General features: G+C 38.4%; 1 protein-coding gene across 1 annotated transcript in view; it reads left to right on the top strand.

The window, feature by feature from the left end:
• The first annotated feature begins 2,364 nt into the window (after positions 1-2,364).
• Positions 2,365-18,045, top strand: part of MTHFD2L (methylenetetrahydrofolate dehydrogenase (NADP+ dependent) 2-like) — a 30,146-nt gene continuing 14,465 nt past the window's right edge. The window contains exons 1-7 of the mRNA XM_009705770.1: positions 2,365-2,392; positions 3,747-3,792; positions 4,045-4,229; positions 5,530-5,652; positions 10,951-11,103; positions 11,883-11,990; positions 17,695-17,787. Coding sequence (XP_009704072.1) covers positions 2,365-2,392; positions 3,747-3,792; positions 4,045-4,229; positions 5,530-5,652; positions 10,951-11,103; positions 11,883-11,990; positions 17,695-17,787 — 736 coding nt within the window. The remainder of the gene's footprint in view (positions 2,393-3,746; positions 3,793-4,044; positions 4,230-5,529; positions 5,653-10,950; positions 11,104-11,882; positions 11,991-17,694; positions 17,788-18,045) is intronic.

Genomic DNA, 18,045 nt, shown 5'->3' with positions numbered 1-18,045 from the left:
GTCACAGATGTTTTCAAGGCGACCTTTGTTTTACTTAAACATGTTGCTCAGGAGGTTACTAGAATTGGAAGGTGAGCTGAATTTAAGGGTATTTTGTGCAGCAGGTGTGTATGTGTATGCTGCTGCTTCATCTTTCCCTGATAAACACTCAGCACCTTATGTATCACATCTCGATAAATGCTCAAAGCTTTAATGATTGTTGAGTAAATCCAGAGACTTTAAAAATGTGGTATGAATAGATGGTGACTATGTAGCAGAAAGTAGGTTCTTGATGAAATATACTTCATCAAAATTAATCAGCTATGTTGCATAAAAAAGTGATGTTAGCGCAACTGTTTTCTTAGTTTTGGGAAGGTAATTTCTGGAGTCACAAAGGATAGAGGATAATCTTGGAAGGAGGAGAACTAGAAACTTCTCCATTTGGAATGGTAAATGACAATGCATTGCTGCCTGATTTGTGTCCTTTTTGGTATTTGCATCGAAAACAAGGAATGGTTTCTGCTTTTTAGTCACTGGCATTTAAACAAGTTTCTTTCAGTAACTTGGTAGGTAGTAGCAAGAAGACTATGGTGGTGTGTTGGGTGGAGTTAAAATGTGTAGACACTTGGGTTTTTTTCCAGAAGTGCTGGCAGCAGCTGTCTGTTTCCAAATATGATCTTATTTAAGCAAAGAGTTCTTTTCAAGAAATGGATGAACTGTATTATGGGTGGGATGATGCTCCTGGCAGTTTGTTCGTGCTTCTACTTTTTTTTTTTTAAATCTTAAATACTGGCAGAGGAAAGAAGTTGTTTCAGAATTCACCACTCTGCACTTCTTCCATATGCTGTTAGGGTAATATTTTAAAATCTGTAATATCCTACCACCCATGTGTCTATAAAGTTTAAACAAGTGTCTCTGAATAAATATAGTGTCTGCTGGCTTTTAGATATTTTCTCCATGTGTTGAATTGTTAAACATTTCTCATGTTTGGGTATGCTGATAAACAGACAAATACGCATCTTATTGGTATAACAAAACATTAATCATATGTTAATTTACTCCAGTTGTGTAGTTTCTTATAGTAGAGACAGAGTGCAAAACTGGTTTTAGACCATCTCAGAAAGCATGGTGGTTTGTGTTGTTCTTTTTTTTCCCCCTGAATGTTGTTCTAGATGCAGACTTGTTCATTCCCCAGAATATGGTACAGAAAAACCCCAACTGATCAGACTTGCAGCACTTTGAAAACCAGTCCAATTTTAACATAAAACAGGAATGCTTTATTGTTTTTGCAAATGACTTTGAACTACTTTCAGCATGGCATAACGAAGATGAGAGACATCTATGAAAATGAGCACATACAGAGCAAGCCATACTAGAAAAGAACAAAACCATATCTGCTGGCTTAATTATTTTTCTTTAGATATATATATTCAAGTTAAACAGTACAGAAGCTTGTGTTCGGGAAGTAGCTACGGCTGGTGTAAAATAGAAGGAAACAAGGTATTAATGTTTGGGTTTTTTGTGTGCTAAGTATGTTTCTAATGCTTTGCTTTCCTAACAAACAGTCAGATAAATTGTTCTCAGCAGAGTGTGTTTGGTTTTCTTCCTTTTTTGTTTTAATACTAGGCAAGTTATAACGACACCTTGTTGATGTCATCGTAACTCATCTGGAGTCCTTGCTAAACGATGTCAGTTACGAATCGTAGTCATGTTGAATTAATTTATTCAATTCAAAGCAGGGGTTACAATCTCTGTGTGTGTATGCTTGTATCCACGTAAAGCTCTTCATCTCAAAGGAGGAAGTGAAGAATGTTTGCAGAGGGGAAACCCTCTCCTATTCTGGCTTACTTTCTAGTAAGTAAGATCAAGTAATCAGTCAACGGTTTTTGATTAGGAGCTGATGAACCAGGAGTGTGTTTTTTTCTTACAGTGCTGCACAGTTGTGCTCATTAGGAGAGGAGTGAACTTGTCCACTGGTAACTTTAACTTTGTGTCTGTCTAGGTAGTTCTGCTTCTGGGGAGCTGATGTTATTTTACTGCGTTTTTACAGATAGAATAGTATTTACTTTCTTGTTACAGTATCAGATGATTGTGCCAAGAAACACTGTTAACTGTATGTATGTATCATGTTAGGATTCTTAGAGTTTCTTTGAGAAGATGAGAGGTTCAACTAGTGAAGGAAATAGTGTAGATAAAAGCTTGAACTGTGGTGGAATATGTCGCGTGGACACGTGCAAGGTGAGGAGCACCTATGCTTGCTCACAGTGAGCAGACAGGCAGGAAGATGAAGAAGACTCCAGAGACCAGGAGAACAGCCAAGGTAAGATAAAGCTGGCACTTGGAAGCTGAGTGAAATAGTACTTATGGAAGTGCTGCTCTGTCGAGATGCGCTTGATCTTTGAGCAGTCAGCTGGTGAGGTGAGCATGGGAAGTTGATAACAGACATTAAGAGCTTTACCAAAGGGTAAGTCTTAATGTTATTGTCACCAAAGTGTCATTCAAGGGTGAGGGTAGGACTTGTAAGATTAAGTAAGGAATTCGACTTCTGTTCCATTCTGCGGTGCCTCTGGAGCGCTGTTAAGGTTTACCTCATATGCCATGTGAAATAAACTTTATTTTAAAATACATTTTGGGGGTTGTCATGTTACTGCTTACAAGTTGTTCATTTATTTGGAGGAGTTGAGCAGTAGCAGAAGTTAGAGAGTTGGATACTGTTATTTCCAATCCAGAAAAATGTGTTTTCAGCTATCTTGCTGCTCCTCTCGATGTAGCAGAGTCCTCAGAGAACAGTTTTTCAGTAACCTAAAATGTAGACTGGATTTCTTCATCTATCAGTCAGATATAGGGATTAAGTTTGGGTGATTTCTTTGTATAAGACCATAGATAGACTGTGATTTTGGGTGGTCTTGTCGTTGTCACGGCTGCTGTTTCCCTCGCTACCTCCCTTTTTCCACACCCTTGTGCATTTAGCTTCTTTGGTCATGAAGATACACTAAGACTGACTGAAACTGCACACGTTACTGGAATAAGTAAAATGCAGCTTACTCTGTTTGGCTGCTTAAAGTTATGGTTTTGAATCTTATAGAATACCGTGTTTTAAACCAGATCAGTGATATGATTTCTTGCTCTATAGCTTTCTGTCTTTTCCAGCTTTCCCCCCTCTATCCACCACCACTACCAAGCAATAAAGTTAGTATTTAACAGCTGTTTATCTGATACAAAAGGAATTAACACCTTAGCATCTGAAAGTTATACATGCTGGAGGTTTCTTGCTTGTTGCGGGTTCGTGGGGTGTGTGCAGGGGGTTCCACATCCTTGGCTGGGGAGATGATCACAGCAATGATAGAGGGAAAGAGCAGGGCTGAGGAGTTCTGGGACAAGTTCAAGGCATGAGACTTTTTCAGTTTTCCTCTGCTTTTCTACATGGGTAGGGCAATGGTTGTGGGCCCTTCATCCAAGGAGGATGTTTGTCTGCTGTAGTGCTGGTTGAGGGGCAGAGGGAGGTTGCTGGAAGGACAGGGAACTGAAAGAACAGAAGTGGGGAGGGCATGACAGAAACTCCTGAGTTAGTCACCACTGGCTTGTATGTGTGAAGTCCTAAGAAAGCTGAAAAGTGGTATCATCTAGGCTTGGCAAAAAGAATAGTGTGAATAATCCCATGTCAAATAGATTTTTTTGAAGGAAATTTGGGAAGGGAGGTGGGTAAAAATCACTTAAAACAGAAAAAAGGGCGTAAGAATGCTCTCCTGTTCTGTTCCCAAATGCAGGAGTTCATAGCTGTGTTCAACCCGGCTGGCTATGTGTGTTGGGAAGGTGAGGGGTGGCAGGTGAGCTCCTCTTCTGTATGCACTGATGACAGGTTCCTGCTCTTTGAATAAGAGAGCGGGGAAACACCTCCTTCCTCGAGTGGGTTTGTAGTGTGTTGATGTTTTTCAGATGTTTGAAATACTAGCAAATTAGCTAATCAAAGCATTTGCAAGTATTTAACATGGTAGATCACACACATAGAAGTGTCTTGTTTATTAAATTTAGACATAAATGCTGTGTATCTTTTTGTCTTTATAGTGATGAAGCAACCATTATCTCAGGGACAAAGCTTGCTAAACAAGTTTTGAAAGAAGTTCAAAGGGATGTAGAATCGTGGATATCTTTTGGAAACAAGAGACCTCATCTCACTGTCATATTAGTAGGAGACAATCCAGCTAGTCACATCTATGTCAGAAACAAGATAAAAGCAGCTGCAGCTGTAGGTATGTGTTATGAAATATAAATGATCCTTTGGTAAGCACAAGACACTGTTATTTAAAAATAAAAATACTTTAAAAGTGGAGGGGAACCCCCTTTGTATTTTAATTTAATTTTGCACTGTTTTCTTCCTCATCTTCTTTGATGAACCTAAAGAAAAGAAGTTGCATTGACATGTGAAGAAACTAGTTTTAATGGCACATGAATGGTAGCCATAAGTTCAGTTCTGTATCTTAAAATGTTGTTAGGAAACCGTTTGCACCCTTACTGTTACAAACTGGAAACTAAAGAAGAACACTGGGGAAGTTTTTTGACAATTAAATGTCTTAACTGGCTTTGAGAGGCTTGGTGAGTAAAGAAAATAAAAGAGAAATCATGTCAGTTTTTAGTTGTTTCTGTGAGGCACTTTAATTATTTTTGAATGTGAAATATTTGCTTAAGAGCTTGCCTTCTCAGTACCTGTTAGATTCCTTCTTTTGTATGTGGATTTTTCAGCACACCTTCAACTGTGGTAGCAAACCCTACTACCCTGGAATTGATGGGATCAGTGATTAAGTAACCCGTTTCACAGGAAGATATTGAGAAGAGCCTTTTTCTTCATGATGTCAATCTTGATGTGCATCTGCTGTATCTTGTGGAATAGCTGTCCTGTTGAATGTTTTAGGTCCACAGTAGAGCCAGGCAAGCCAATCCAAAACCAAGGTTTCACAGCTCTGAATATGAAGGGCAAAATTTCAGACATAATGAAATCAAACAGTAAAGCTAGGTGACAGATTACCTGGAGTGAAGCCCAATCACTGCAACATCTCATCTCCAAATGAAAGAGTATCATAGCCTAAACAGGGAACTTCAGTGTTGTTGCTATCAGTGAAACTGCAATCTTGTGAAGTAACTTGCAAACCTTTCATCTCTAATAATGAGTTTTGTCCCATAGAAGTAGGAAAGCTATCAAATAAAATGCCAGTATTGCTATTGTAGCTTTTTCTGTTCAGTTTTAGTTGTAGTTTTCAAGAGCACATTTGTGGAAAAGTTATATGCTTTATTTTCCAAATATTTCTAATCTTCTGTTTAATTTTGGAGCTACTGTGTCCAGCTATAGATGGGGTTTTTTTCTGTGTGTTTCGTTATAAGATTGTACTTGACATCTAGAAATACAGGATTAAAGACCAGACAGTGAAAGGAGAATTTCTAGCAAGTCCTCCATGGTTATTTAAGGCAGTTGTAAAACATCGGACAGATGACTAAGCTATCTGTAGATAAACTTCCTGATACTAATATGTGTCTTCTGGTTTTGGTTTTCATCAGGCATTTCTGGTGAGATCATACTGAGGCCTAACGACATTTCTCAGGAAGAACTCTTAGATATGACGGTCAAACTCAATAAGGATTCAACAGTTAGTGGTTTATTAGTTCAGCTACCTCTCCCAGGTAGGTGACATCTTTTGTCCCACTCCTCATATACAGTCAATGTAAGAGGAAAGAGTTTGACAATTTTGGGTTGCAAGTGTATCTTAGTGACAGAAGAAGCTTTTGAAAGAGGACATGCATAATGAAGGATTAGTTGAGATGTTGAATTTTTTGTTGTATACTGGTCTGCAGTTCATTTTTAACAAAAAAGCAAATTAAATCTTGAGAATCATTTCATATTGTCAACCTTTCCTTTTTTTAAAGTTCAGTCAGAATGCTGTTCCTTCCACACGCACTTTATCCAGTTTATTTCTCTTTTTTGTTTTGTTTTGTTTTTTAACATGTTGCACTATTTTGCCTTGAACTCCAAGACCTTTGCCACATTTTCATCCCTTATATCATGCCAAGTTATGCTATCTAGTGGATGATACTACTGTCTTTCTCACAGTGATTCCAGGTTTTGCCTTAAACATTTGTTCGTGTTTTCTATGCTGTCCCTAATGTTCCAGGTGAGCTTTGTGCTAACATCCTAAAAGCCTCTACCATATTCTTGATTTTTTATTTCCCTTCTCCTAAACTGTAATTAGATCTCACAAAAATATCACTGGGCAGTAGCGGGCAAAGTGGTATTTTGGCAGTGATAAAACTTGTCATTTTCATCTAAATCTCTGTAAGTCAACTTAGTTAAACCACTGTATGCTTCCTAATGGAGAGGTACCTAAATTACTAGTCGTCGTCGTAAATTGACTGGCATGTTGGGTTTCCCTTGTCTCTGTGTTTCCAAGTGGTGCCTTTTATCATACATTTATACTGTATGCTCTGAAGGGCAAGAGCTGTCTTTTTGGCATGTATAGGCATGATTTCTAGCACTAGCTGGAACTCCAGGGGTTACTGTTTATAACTATCTCTGATGGTGAAGTTGAAGCTTTGTTTCTAGGTAAGCTCTTCATTTCCACTCTTATACCTGCTCTTGGTCTTCCCTTTCAGACAGTTCTCGCTGCCTTTATTTCGTATCTATGAAACAGTAAAAATTGGGGCAGGTGCTGACTGTTATAGAGGAAGAGGTGCTTTGTTTGTATTTGTAATAAAGATCAGCATTCATGATTAAGAGGTTTTGCGCTTTGTATTGTATGAAAGCTAACTGAAATCGGCCACTTGTTGAAATAAGTTGGCCACAAGGTGGAAGTACAGCACAAGTAAGGAACCTGAAATCTTGGGCACCAAGTAAGGAACTCCGGGAGCTGACGGAATGCGGTCGGTTTACTTTGAACAAACGTCTCTCCCACTAAGAACAGATTAGGGGAAAGAGGTAACGTAACAAATTTTATTTTCGGTAGTAAGAACTCATGCAAAAGATGGAGTGGTGACAGCCTAGGGATGGAAAACTTTCTGTCTGAAGCATGTAGCAAAGGAAATGGACTCACCCACTGGACTGCCAATCCACTGCTGTGTTCCCCAGAAATGGGAGGTGTCATATGTCACTTGTCTTACTTGGGTGGGTACTTGGTAAAATTGTTAGGTACTGCTTGCAGAAACGCTTTTTTTATGAGGAAGTTATTGGGTCCTTACCAACTGCTCTTGAGCTGCCTGCCTTCATCGCTGCATAGTTCAACAATCGACTTAGCTCTTGAAACTTAGTGAATTTAAACCTGTTCAACATTTGAGAAGGAAAAAAAACACCTGAAGGTAATTCTAGTTGTGTCAATTCAAATGTCTGATCCTAGTACACTTAAACGTTTAAGCCCTAAAGTAACTGGTTGAAGATCCCTCTGAAGAACTACGGTATGTCTGTCACAGTAACTACATGAAGACTAATTAGCCTTCCTCTAACCTATAAAACTTGCTAGTTTGAGGCCTGGCTCTTGCCTACCTTCGTAAAAATCTTAGAGTCATTTAATTAATAGCAGAACTTTTAAAATATTGCAGTGTCTGTGTAGTAAAGTAAAATATGCAAGTTATCATGAACTGAAAATGTTCAGGAAATTCTTTCCATAATAGATCTCTGATTACTGAATTATTATTTTTTTTTCCCCTCCCAAAGGAACTTCAGAAACAGAAGGGTGGAAAGCTAAGTTAGCTCATTTTCCAAAATTCTTTTGATTTGGAAGGAGACAAAGCCTAGCAGTTGTGAAAACTGTATCAGTGGAGGCTGTTTACTCCAAAGTTGAGGTTGTTGTGTGGGGTTTGGGGTTTTTTTTGCAGTAAACCACACACAGGTGTGGCTTTTGATCAACATTGGGCTAAAAATAAAAGCAGAAAATAGCTTTGTTCTCTCTCACTTTTGCGAGGTGAAGCAACTTAACTTTGAGGATTGTCACCTTTGCCTGAGGAAAACTCCCTTTCTGTGCACCTTTTGAGTGTATTACTTCTGATGTGGTAATGGTTTTGTGGAGACTGCCCTGTATCTTTTTTAAATTGCCTGGAAGATGGCTATGAAATGTTAGATATTTATTTGAGATAGAATACGAAAAAGTCAAAATTTTCTTGGTTGTAAGCAGCAAAGAAGTATGAGACAGATGAGTACAAACATTATGTCCCTCTGTTGGACAGACTGTGCCAGCCTAAGTGCGGCCTGCTTGGGTGGAATTGACTGTTAAAACCATAGCAGTCTCTATATAGCTGCTCAGCATTATTTCCAGGGAGCTCGTAGCTGTTGCTGAACAGCTTCCTCCTTGCTCTGTGTCTGTGTTTCTTGATCCATGTGGTATGTTTTCAAATTCCTTTTGTGCTATGGTTTTATTCTCATCAGTCTTCCCTTTTGAAAAACTAGTCTTTGTTTTTCATATGTCAACATTAGAAGCACATGTTGTTTACTATGTAATAAGAGCTTCTCCGTGTGCATGTCAGAGTAGCTAGGCAAGTGACACCCTGTGTCGTCTGGTAAGTTTGGTTAACAAGTGAAAGGGTGAGTGCAGAGAGAAACTTGGCGTGGAGAGGAGCTTGGAATGACGGCAGGAAAGTTTGTGTGACTGTCAGCTGAGAGGAGGCTAAGCATGTTCTGTGAGACTGACAGTAACATACTTGAGGAATTATTTTGTTCCTCTAGAAATAAATGAGGCTATCTGCAGTCAAGTGGAAACAAACCAGGAAAATACATTTCTTGGGCAAATAGAATGTACTCATTAAGTAACAGAGTAACTGTCTAGAGAGTTTGAATTGGTTTTGTTTGTTTATTTGTGGCTGGCCTGCCCAAGATAGCGTTTTAGAAGTGTCTCTGATTAGGAGGGGAAGTTGTCCACATCCTCTCTTCTCAGGCCTCTGTCAGCCTACTTTTGTCCCCAGCTGTGCAGCTGCATTTCTTCCCAGTACTACGTGCCCTTTCCTGAAATTCTGCAAATCAGTTTTGAGTGGGGGAAAGAAAAAAAAAAAAAAAATCCACGTAGGGCATGATTTCTTTCCCTTTTACATGAATTTGTCTATTATCTGTCTCTTTCTGGGAAGCTGAAGACAGACAGCAATGAGGAGTTGTTTGTCAGAGCAGTGTTCTGTCCTGTCCCAGGCACAAGGAAAAGCATGGCTGCCAGGTTTTTGTTTGATGAACAAGTAACTTGCCTAAAGTTAAAAAGTTTTCTTTTGCAAAAACTGTTTAATAGGTTACTCCAAATTTCTTTATGTTTTGTGGGTGTGGGTTTTTTGTGGGGGTTTTTTTGTTTGTTTGTTTTGTTTTTTCATTCCCCAAGTTGACATAAAAACAAGATTATGGTTCCCTTCAATCTAGATGAGGCTAGTTTGACTTCTAAGAGACTCTTTCATTAATGTACTTAACATTGTAATTTCCACGGACCTTTCTCATTAGGATTCAGAAGTAAACTTCCTCCTGTCAGAAAATGGAGAATTAAATTGTAAATCACAACAGTCTGGTTTAACTCTAGGGTTTTTTTAATTGGAAATCTTTTAACAAGAGATTACCATGTTTTAAGTTTTATAACATGTATATCTTTTAATTAGCTAATGCCTTTTAATGCAAAATCACAAAATACCTAAGTAGAGCTGGTTGACTGCTAAATTCAAATATCCTATATATGTTTATAAAATATTTTTACTGGGAATATCTGAATTTTATAATCAACACTCATTTCCATTTATTTGGCTTTTTAAAATATCTCATTATGCTCCCTGAATTGGACATTGGGATATATCACCTCACAATGGCAGAGTTCTGTTAGAGATCTAGCCTAGAATGGGCATTGTATCATTATATAAAGGGTGCAAAAATTAATCATTCTGAGGTGGAAGTAAAGCTGGAAGTATAATCCTGGAAGCAGTTTGGAATGTTATTAAACAATGAAGCAGTAGACTAAAATGTCCCTGCTCGTTGCAGGGAGGGGTTCGACTAGATAGCCTTTAAAGGCTCCTTCCAACCCAAACTATTCTATGATTCTGTGACTCTAAAACTGTGATTAAGATACCACAGGGTAAATACATTTATTAAACAAAATTTGGTTTCTAGGTCAGTGTGGAGACATTTTGTAGAGCTGTTCCTCTGGAGTATCTTTACATATGCAAGCTTTATACTTGGGTTTGTAACTTTGCAGAGGTAGGACTGGCTAACACATGTTTTTTTTCACAATGACTAACAATTTTATGCAGTATAAGCTTTAAGCAGTTGCAGACCTATCACATATCGATAGTGCCTGTGAAAAATGTTCATTATGAATAGATATGAATAATAAATTCTGTGCTGTGTGGGTATCGTCATTTAAGCCATACTTGGTGTTTTGAGCTCGTCAATATCAGACAGTTCTATGCGTTCTCACAGTTTTCCAATGAAGTAGGATATGTTTTGGTCCTACTGATTAGCAAACTACTAAAAACAGTTGTATTGTTGTAAAATGGAAAATGAAAGCTAGACTTGCAAAGTTATTTCAGCTTAGGGTTTCTGTACATTTATTTAAAACTTAGGTCTAAGACCACTTTGTGGTCTTAGAGATGGGTAACATGCACAACAACTTTTCTACTATGATTTTTTTTTATTTTTTGAGCCACTTGATAATTAACACTTCCAGAATGTAGAAGTGACTCTGAAATGTCTTGCTTAAACGAAGTCATCCTTCTCGGCTGAGTATTGGCCTCGTATTTTGACTGAATCTGTTGTGTTAGCAGTGTCACAAACTGAATCACTTAATTTTCAGTAGATGACTTTAAAAGGTGAAGTTGTTAACTGCTGCCGTTAGAGGGGGAGTGTAGTTTATTACGGTGAATAATAATAATTACCCTAGCTAGAACCAACTTGTGTGTTTCTCTGTGTAATGATTCAGATAGTATTGATGACACCTGACAAGTGAAAGGACTGTAATTTGAAAGCAATGTGTTTCCTAGCTCACATAGATGAACGAACAGTTTGTAACGCTATCGCACCTGAAAAGGATGTGGATGGATTTCATATTATGAATATTGGACGTCTGTGTCTTGATCAGCCTTCTATAATACCTGCCACTGCTGCTGCCGTGTGGGAGATTATAAAACGGACAGGTAAGAAACTGAACTGTATTGAACCTCTTTTTATCTTGGAAGATGAATGAAGGACAAAGTCAGGTGTAAGTTGAAAGATGTAGGTTATCTAAATGTATTGGGCTGATTGAAGAACAAACATTTAGAGGATTAATCTAAATAATAAAGAGGTGCCAAACAGATGAGATCTTTTGCCAGCAGCATAAATATTAATTAAGTGTAGACAGTATTTGGTATAAAATACTTCATGAAAAACTTTGGTAACTTATTTTCTGTATTTTATAATGTCGCAAGGAACTTTCTGTGCTATTGCTGACCTCCTGAATGTTTATCAAAGAGAAGATTTGAATGCGTAAGTTCTTGTTGGGGAAGGGAAATAAACAAGAACAAAAATGGGACCCTTTAATTCAGTACTAGAAGGGGAAAAGAATGCATAGGTATTCAATAGTCATGATTTTATAAGTACCATATACATGTTCTTATTGGTAGACGTAAGAGCTTCTGTTTCCCTTTGTGGTCAGAGAAGAGAAATTAAGTCCCTCCAAAGGGTGATTCAGATAACCTGAATGAGTTGCCAGTTTTGTTTCTCTAAGGTGAAAGCTTTAAAGTTGTTTTGTGGGTTCATCCCTCAAGTTCAGCCTTGTGGATTTTCAAGTCATGTTGATGTCAGCAGTCCACAACAGCAACTAATTATATCTTAGGGATCGAGAAGAAGGCGTTAAGTGTTAAGCGTTAAGCAAAATAGCAAAATACAGGTTTTTGATAAGTTTGTTTTTTCTTTTTTTTTTCTTTCTTGTAAGGAATACAAACATTTGGAAAAAATGTTGTTGTAGCTGGACGATCTAAGAATGTTGGAATGCCTATTTCAATGCTTCTGCATACTGATGGAGAGCATGAAAGGCCTGGAGGTAAGTCCATGAATGTTGTTTCAATGTTCCCATTTGTGAAATCGTTAAAATAAAGCTGACCAGAGGATTCAGATAAAAAGAGAAAGCTTTTGTCTGTTCTACAATATTTGCAACCAGAGCAAGGAAATAAATTTGCTAATATATTTCCTGGCATGTTCTCAGCAGTTTCTGGACTCTACTTTTTCAGGTGTTATGTCATCATTTTGTCTTCCATTTGAAACAGCTCCTGTTTAAACATAGTTAGCACTGGATGTTGAGGATCGTACCTGATGGTGTGGCCTTAAAGAGCTATAGAGGTTCATGTGATGTTTATACAAAGTAATATAGCTTTATGCCTTATCCTCATGCTTATGTAATATTAATTTCAAGTTTTTCATACACATTCATGTGCGCAAACATATATATATATATATACACACACACACGTGCCCCCCCCTATATATATGTAAAAAATATATGACATGATTCCTGTGGTGCTTTGTGTTAGTTAGGTGGTGATTATGAAAATATCCAAATGACCAACAAAGTAACTTTTCAGTGTGAGCTCTATGATATTACACATTGGCCTGGGGAATTTTTCTGCAGTGCAGTTTATATCCCCCTGGAAATTGGGGGTTGTAATGGAAATATTTTTAAGTAGTTCTAATTACAGAAGCATGCATGTGCTGCTATAATTGTGCTGTAGAAAGAAAACCAAATCCAATTTAAATATAACACTGTCCTTTAGCAACTTCATTTTGATGTTAGAAACTGCCAAGATGGTGTGCGCAAATGAGTTAACATGGATGTTTAATCCCAGGCATATTTAATAGGAGTGGAGTGAAATCTGTTATTAATATAATAAAACACTAAAAGCTTCTTACTAATCATAGAGTTGTTTTTTTCCATTCAGCCTCTGTGGGAAAGTTGCTATTTGAAACTTCTCTCAGTGTGTTAATTGTAATTACCATCAGTGCATAGTTCTGGTCTCATCCCCATTCCCATGAAAATTAGTAGCATTTTTGCCATGTGCTGCAAATACTGGGTTATATATGTATTACTGGCAGTGCAGATCGGTGTTTGAAATAGGCTTTATACAACACAGAGTTATGTTGCAAAGTACTTGCGGGTTTCTCAGTTGGAAATGAGGAGACTTAGTGGCCCATGGTATTTTCAGCAATTTGTTACAAAACCCATCATAATTGCATGGATGTTTTTTAGCTGTAACTAAATACTGTTTTGTAGCTTTCAGCTTTTGGGTTAGTTGGATCTACGGCTCAGTTCTGTTCACTTGTATCCTGGGTTTGTAGCTCTTATTTGACTGCCTGGTAGTACGACTTGTTTTGGGGGACTAGCCCATGAGTTTGTTGGCCTATGAACAAACTTGGTTGTGCTTCAGAGTTATCTGCTTACATTCTGATTCCTGACATATTACACATTACTTCACTGGCGGATCTGTTTACTGGCATTGTTATTGATGCTGTGTATGTCAAGTATTCTATGTAGGGACAGGAAAACATTCAGATATTCCTTTATCAACAATGACATCAGAATCTAGTTGTAGAAAGAGTCAATTCATTGAAGTTATCTTTGCTTATTCTGAAGAAATGAATTTATTTTTAAGGTAGTTTTTCTTGTTTTCCAGCCTGCTGAGTGGTAGTATACAGTATAAAGCAGCTGACAATAAGAAACAAAGGAACATTTGTACTTCTTTCACAATAAGTTAGCATTAAATATGTATTTGTCGTATACATGGTGATAAATACTTTTGTAGTTGGGGTAGTCTAGTATAGTTTTCATTCCTGGCTCGCAGATCGGGCTGTCCTTGAAGATCTGTTTGGTTTTCTGCTGTTAGCTTTCTGCTCTGCTCCTGCTCTGAGCAACTAGAGGCCAGCCCGGACAGCGCATGAAAGGCAAGGCAGGCTAGGTGGTGGTTTCAGCTTTACCTCAATGGCTATCGGAATTTCTGGATGTGTCGCGACAGAGAAGCAGCAGAGGGCAGTTGAGATAAAGCTGAGACAGACAGTGAAACAGACTGCATAAAGGTGAAGTATAATGAGATCAAGGAGGTGGAGCTAAAGGAAGGATTGGAAATGTGATTATAATAAAAATAATGGAATAATCCTTTCCACCTGTTTGCTTAGTGGCTAATAGCAGGGCAAAATTTGTGCATTATGATCAGAGACATCTGTCAGGATATAAGATGAGGTAGCTTCAGCAAGTGTGTTAAGTTTCTAGGTGCAGTGTGTTTTGGAGTTGAAAATTACATGTCAGAGTTGCCAATTTTATTTTTTGCTAAACAAAGGCAGGCTTTCTTCTTAAGCATATGTTTAGAACAGTTTTAACCTGCTAATACAAATGAAGTGAAAGCTTTTTTTTTTTAAATTCAGGGGATGGGTACCAAACAAGACCTATAGTTAAGTGCTTAAAAAGAACTTTTCCAGGTTATTAGTCAGGATAGGATTTTATCAGCAGTCGGGCTGATTTGATTAAATAATTTTTATAGAGAAGTGCTGCAAGATGTGTGTGTGATACTATTTTTTTTTCTCTGTTGTAGGTTTTAGTTGTTGGGTTTTTTTACAGATTATGAACAAAACTGAAAAGCTGAGGTCTGTCTTCACAGTGATGTTTTGTATGTAGAAGCCGTAATGTCCTGCAGGTGGCAATAGCTGATCAAATCAGAAAACTATCTGAACCCTTACAAATTGTGTTTTGTGTAGACAGGTCGAAGACTATCTCTATTTTATAAGCTAGTGAATTGACTCAGCAGTATCATGCAGAATCTTAATTGCTAAATATATTCCTCTTATTTCAGCAGAAATAGCAGTGTAGAAGTAGTTGTTTATTTTCTGTTTTGATGTGATCACAAAGAAATGGAAAACCTACCCTTTCTGAGGTGTCTGTAAGCTTCTGGACTGCTATTCTGAAGGCAGGGGCTTCCGCCCTTCCCGCCCCATCTTTTTTCTCCTTTCCTTTTTGAGAGTGAGAGCAATTACTTGGTTTCAGGAGCTGACTACAGACACATTCCTCACTAAAATATTGATGGGAAGATAGTACTGATTTTATTTCTCAGAAGGTGTGAATATTTGTAACCTTGGATTTTATCCATTGTTTTTTCTCAGCCTCTCTACTGAGTACAGGATAAGATGTCAAAAGAATCTCATTATGTATATATTTTTGGAAGTAATGATTGTGATTTTGGGCAAGACATCCTTCTTATTTTGCTTAAAATAGGTATCAGAAGGTGCCTCTATTTTATTCAAGCCTTTCCTTCTGGAATCCAGTGATAAGTCTATTTGCCTTTCGTGTGTGAAGGATGGCCCTTCAGAGAAACCCTACATTTTAGTGTGATTGATAGAGTATTAGCCAAGAAAAGGAAAGTGTGTTACATGAAATAATAGACATGGTTCTTCTGCAGGGGCTGGAGTGATTTGCTGTTAATATGTTTGGAGATTGAGGCCTCCAAAGAAAGAAAACTCCGACCATCTCCACAGCCTGTATGCTGCTCACTCAAAAGAGCATGTGCATGGCGTACACACAAATAAATCAGCAGCTGGAGACATGCTGCTTTAGATTAGAAAAATGCAGAGTATCAATGAGTAATACTTCTGTCCGGTTCCAGTTGTTTTGTCTGTATCAGTTGTTATTTCATGATCCCAAAGGTATTCAAGGAAGAAAGCTGAAAGAATCTTGCCATGCAGGCTTTAGGTATTGGCTTGGATGTTGCTATCACAAGAAGGGTCACTGCGGAGATATTTTTAAGACAGTGAGCTGTCTAAGCTCTTGATGCACTTAAATTCATGGGAAGTTATAGAAAGTTAGTGAGAGACTTCTAATTCCTGGCAATTCCTCTTATTTCATGGAATTGTTTATGCAGATCTATACTTTTCTGTTCTCATTATCCGAAAATGTCTTCATCTGCCTCTCTTTGAGGAGACAATAGGCCCTATAGAGACTGAAGGAGAAGAGGGATCAAAGATGAGGGGAAAGAGCAGAGAAGTCAGAGCACAGACAGGTTGAAGATGAGATGCTTGAGGAAGAGAGTTAATGAGATGAGAGGCACAGATTAGATCAGTCAGACACATTCCAGAGGAAGCAGATGTGGTGGTAACGTCTGAGATGGCAAAAACTTTTAGTTTAATGGTTAATAATGTGGCTTAGGAGTCTATGATAAGTGGAAGGAGGATATGGGGGGATGTAACACCTGAATGCTGTGCAGTACAAATAGTTGACAGGGAGAGTGTTGGGAGGAGTCTCCTTTGATAGCTGTTATCTTTGCTGCTTTCTTGGGCAGTCCTTGAGGGATCACCACGCTTGCTGTTGGATGCGGTATGAGACTTCAGTCCTTATCCCCATGACAATTCGTTTTGTGTGTAGTGGTCTCCCCTCAGTATCTCCATCAACAGTACAAGGTTTTTCATGTCTTATTAGGAAGGTTTATTTGTAGCTTCTTGCAAGAAATGCTGATACATGCAGGAGCAGGCCCCAGATCTTTTGAGTTTGCCTAAAGGGGTGTGTGCTTCTATTTGTGATAACTTCAAACACTTCCTACTGTGGTGTGAAGTAAGGGTTCAGCTGTTTTTGTCAGGAGATACAAGAGACTGTAGGACACCTGCAAAAATCTGAGCACCTTTTTGTCCAATTTTTTCCATTCCTGTTGTTGCGCTTGAGCTACATAAAGTGATGACTTGGAATGCTTTGAGTGTGGGGAAGAATATATGCATTGGATGTATTGATTCCTTAAGTGGTTATTGTGATAAACCTTCTCGGATCCATCCAGTTGGAATTTTGTCAATACTGATGCTGCTGTTGATTGTGTTCTGCATGTGTATTCAAGCATACCTCTCCTTGATGAAATCTGGTAGTGTTACAGTCAAGAGAGGGATTTTGCTCTCTGACCTTTGCATACAGTTATTGGTCGGCAGGGTTTCTGAGCAAAGACCCTTGGCCCAGGACTGTCCATAGCTACCAGACTCATTCCCTATGCAATCAGGCCTTACAAGGAGAAGAGCCTCAGTTGTCATCTCCTATTATTGGCCAGATTATCAGCTGTGTTAATTCTTGAGAGAGGGAATATCAGTAAGAAATAGTGCCACTTCACTGAACTTGAATTACCACCTATCCCTTGAGCACTCGCAGTCTGTCAAAAACACGGGCCAAAGACTAAACTTTGACTCGAGGGAAATGCTATTATGAAGTTAGGTCACAACTACAGGGAAGACTGTGGTGTTCCTTCCTGTCTAGACAACAGAACGGCAAGGGAAGCATCTAGGGAGCTTCAAGACAGATGAATGACAAACATGGTTGAGGACAGAGATCCGAACAAGGTGATCGTGTACTTGAAGCTTTAGTTTGTGACAAACAACTGAGTCTTATGGCTCACTATACAAATTGCGCTTAATAAGGTAGATGCTGGATTCCATGCTGGGTTTGCTCTGTGTAATTCCACTAAGCGTAATGAAGCTGGTGAAGGATTAAGTTAGTCCGCAGTGTCTAAATGAATTCATCCTGTGAGAATTTTTAAGAATAAGCATTTTTTCGTATGTGTGAACAGCAAGTGTAGTGAGCATTCTGCCTATGCTGACATAAATGGTGCGTCCCAAGACAAATCTGATGATCATCTGTACTGTTGTTAATATACCAAAGTAAGTCATTTGCACCTGAAAGTAAATGCTATACAGGCATTTTATATGTGGCAATTAATTGATAATCTCTTACATTTCAGGTGATGCTACAGTGACCATTACTCACAGATACACACCAAAAGAGCAGCTCAAGATCCATACGCAGCTCGCTGACATTGTAATAGTAGCTGCAGGTAATACTAGTTGTTGTTAATGCTCCGATGTTTAAAACCTAAAAAGTAGACTTTGGTATCTGTGTTGGTGGCCCTACTAGCTGTTTCATGTTTCACCAAATAATTAGTGCTCGTGCTTGCTGAGGGTGTTGCTGTAAGTAGGGTTTCTTCTTGTAAGGGCGGCAAGTGATTTAGCTCTTTGTTGTTGCCCTTCACATTTGCAGACTCATAAACTGTTTCTCGTCACATGTGACACCTTTCCCTTAGGGAGACTTTAGA

This window comes from Cariama cristata, unplaced genomic scaffold (genome assembly GCF_000690535.1).
Source record: "Cariama cristata isolate BGI_N322 unplaced genomic scaffold, ASM69053v1 scaffold21228, whole genome shotgun sequence".
Classification (NCBI taxonomy): domain Eukaryota; kingdom Metazoa; phylum Chordata; class Aves; order Cariamiformes; family Cariamidae; genus Cariama; species Cariama cristata.
Note: the sequence above shows the minus strand (reverse complement) of the source record. Positions and strands in the feature narration are given on the sequence as shown.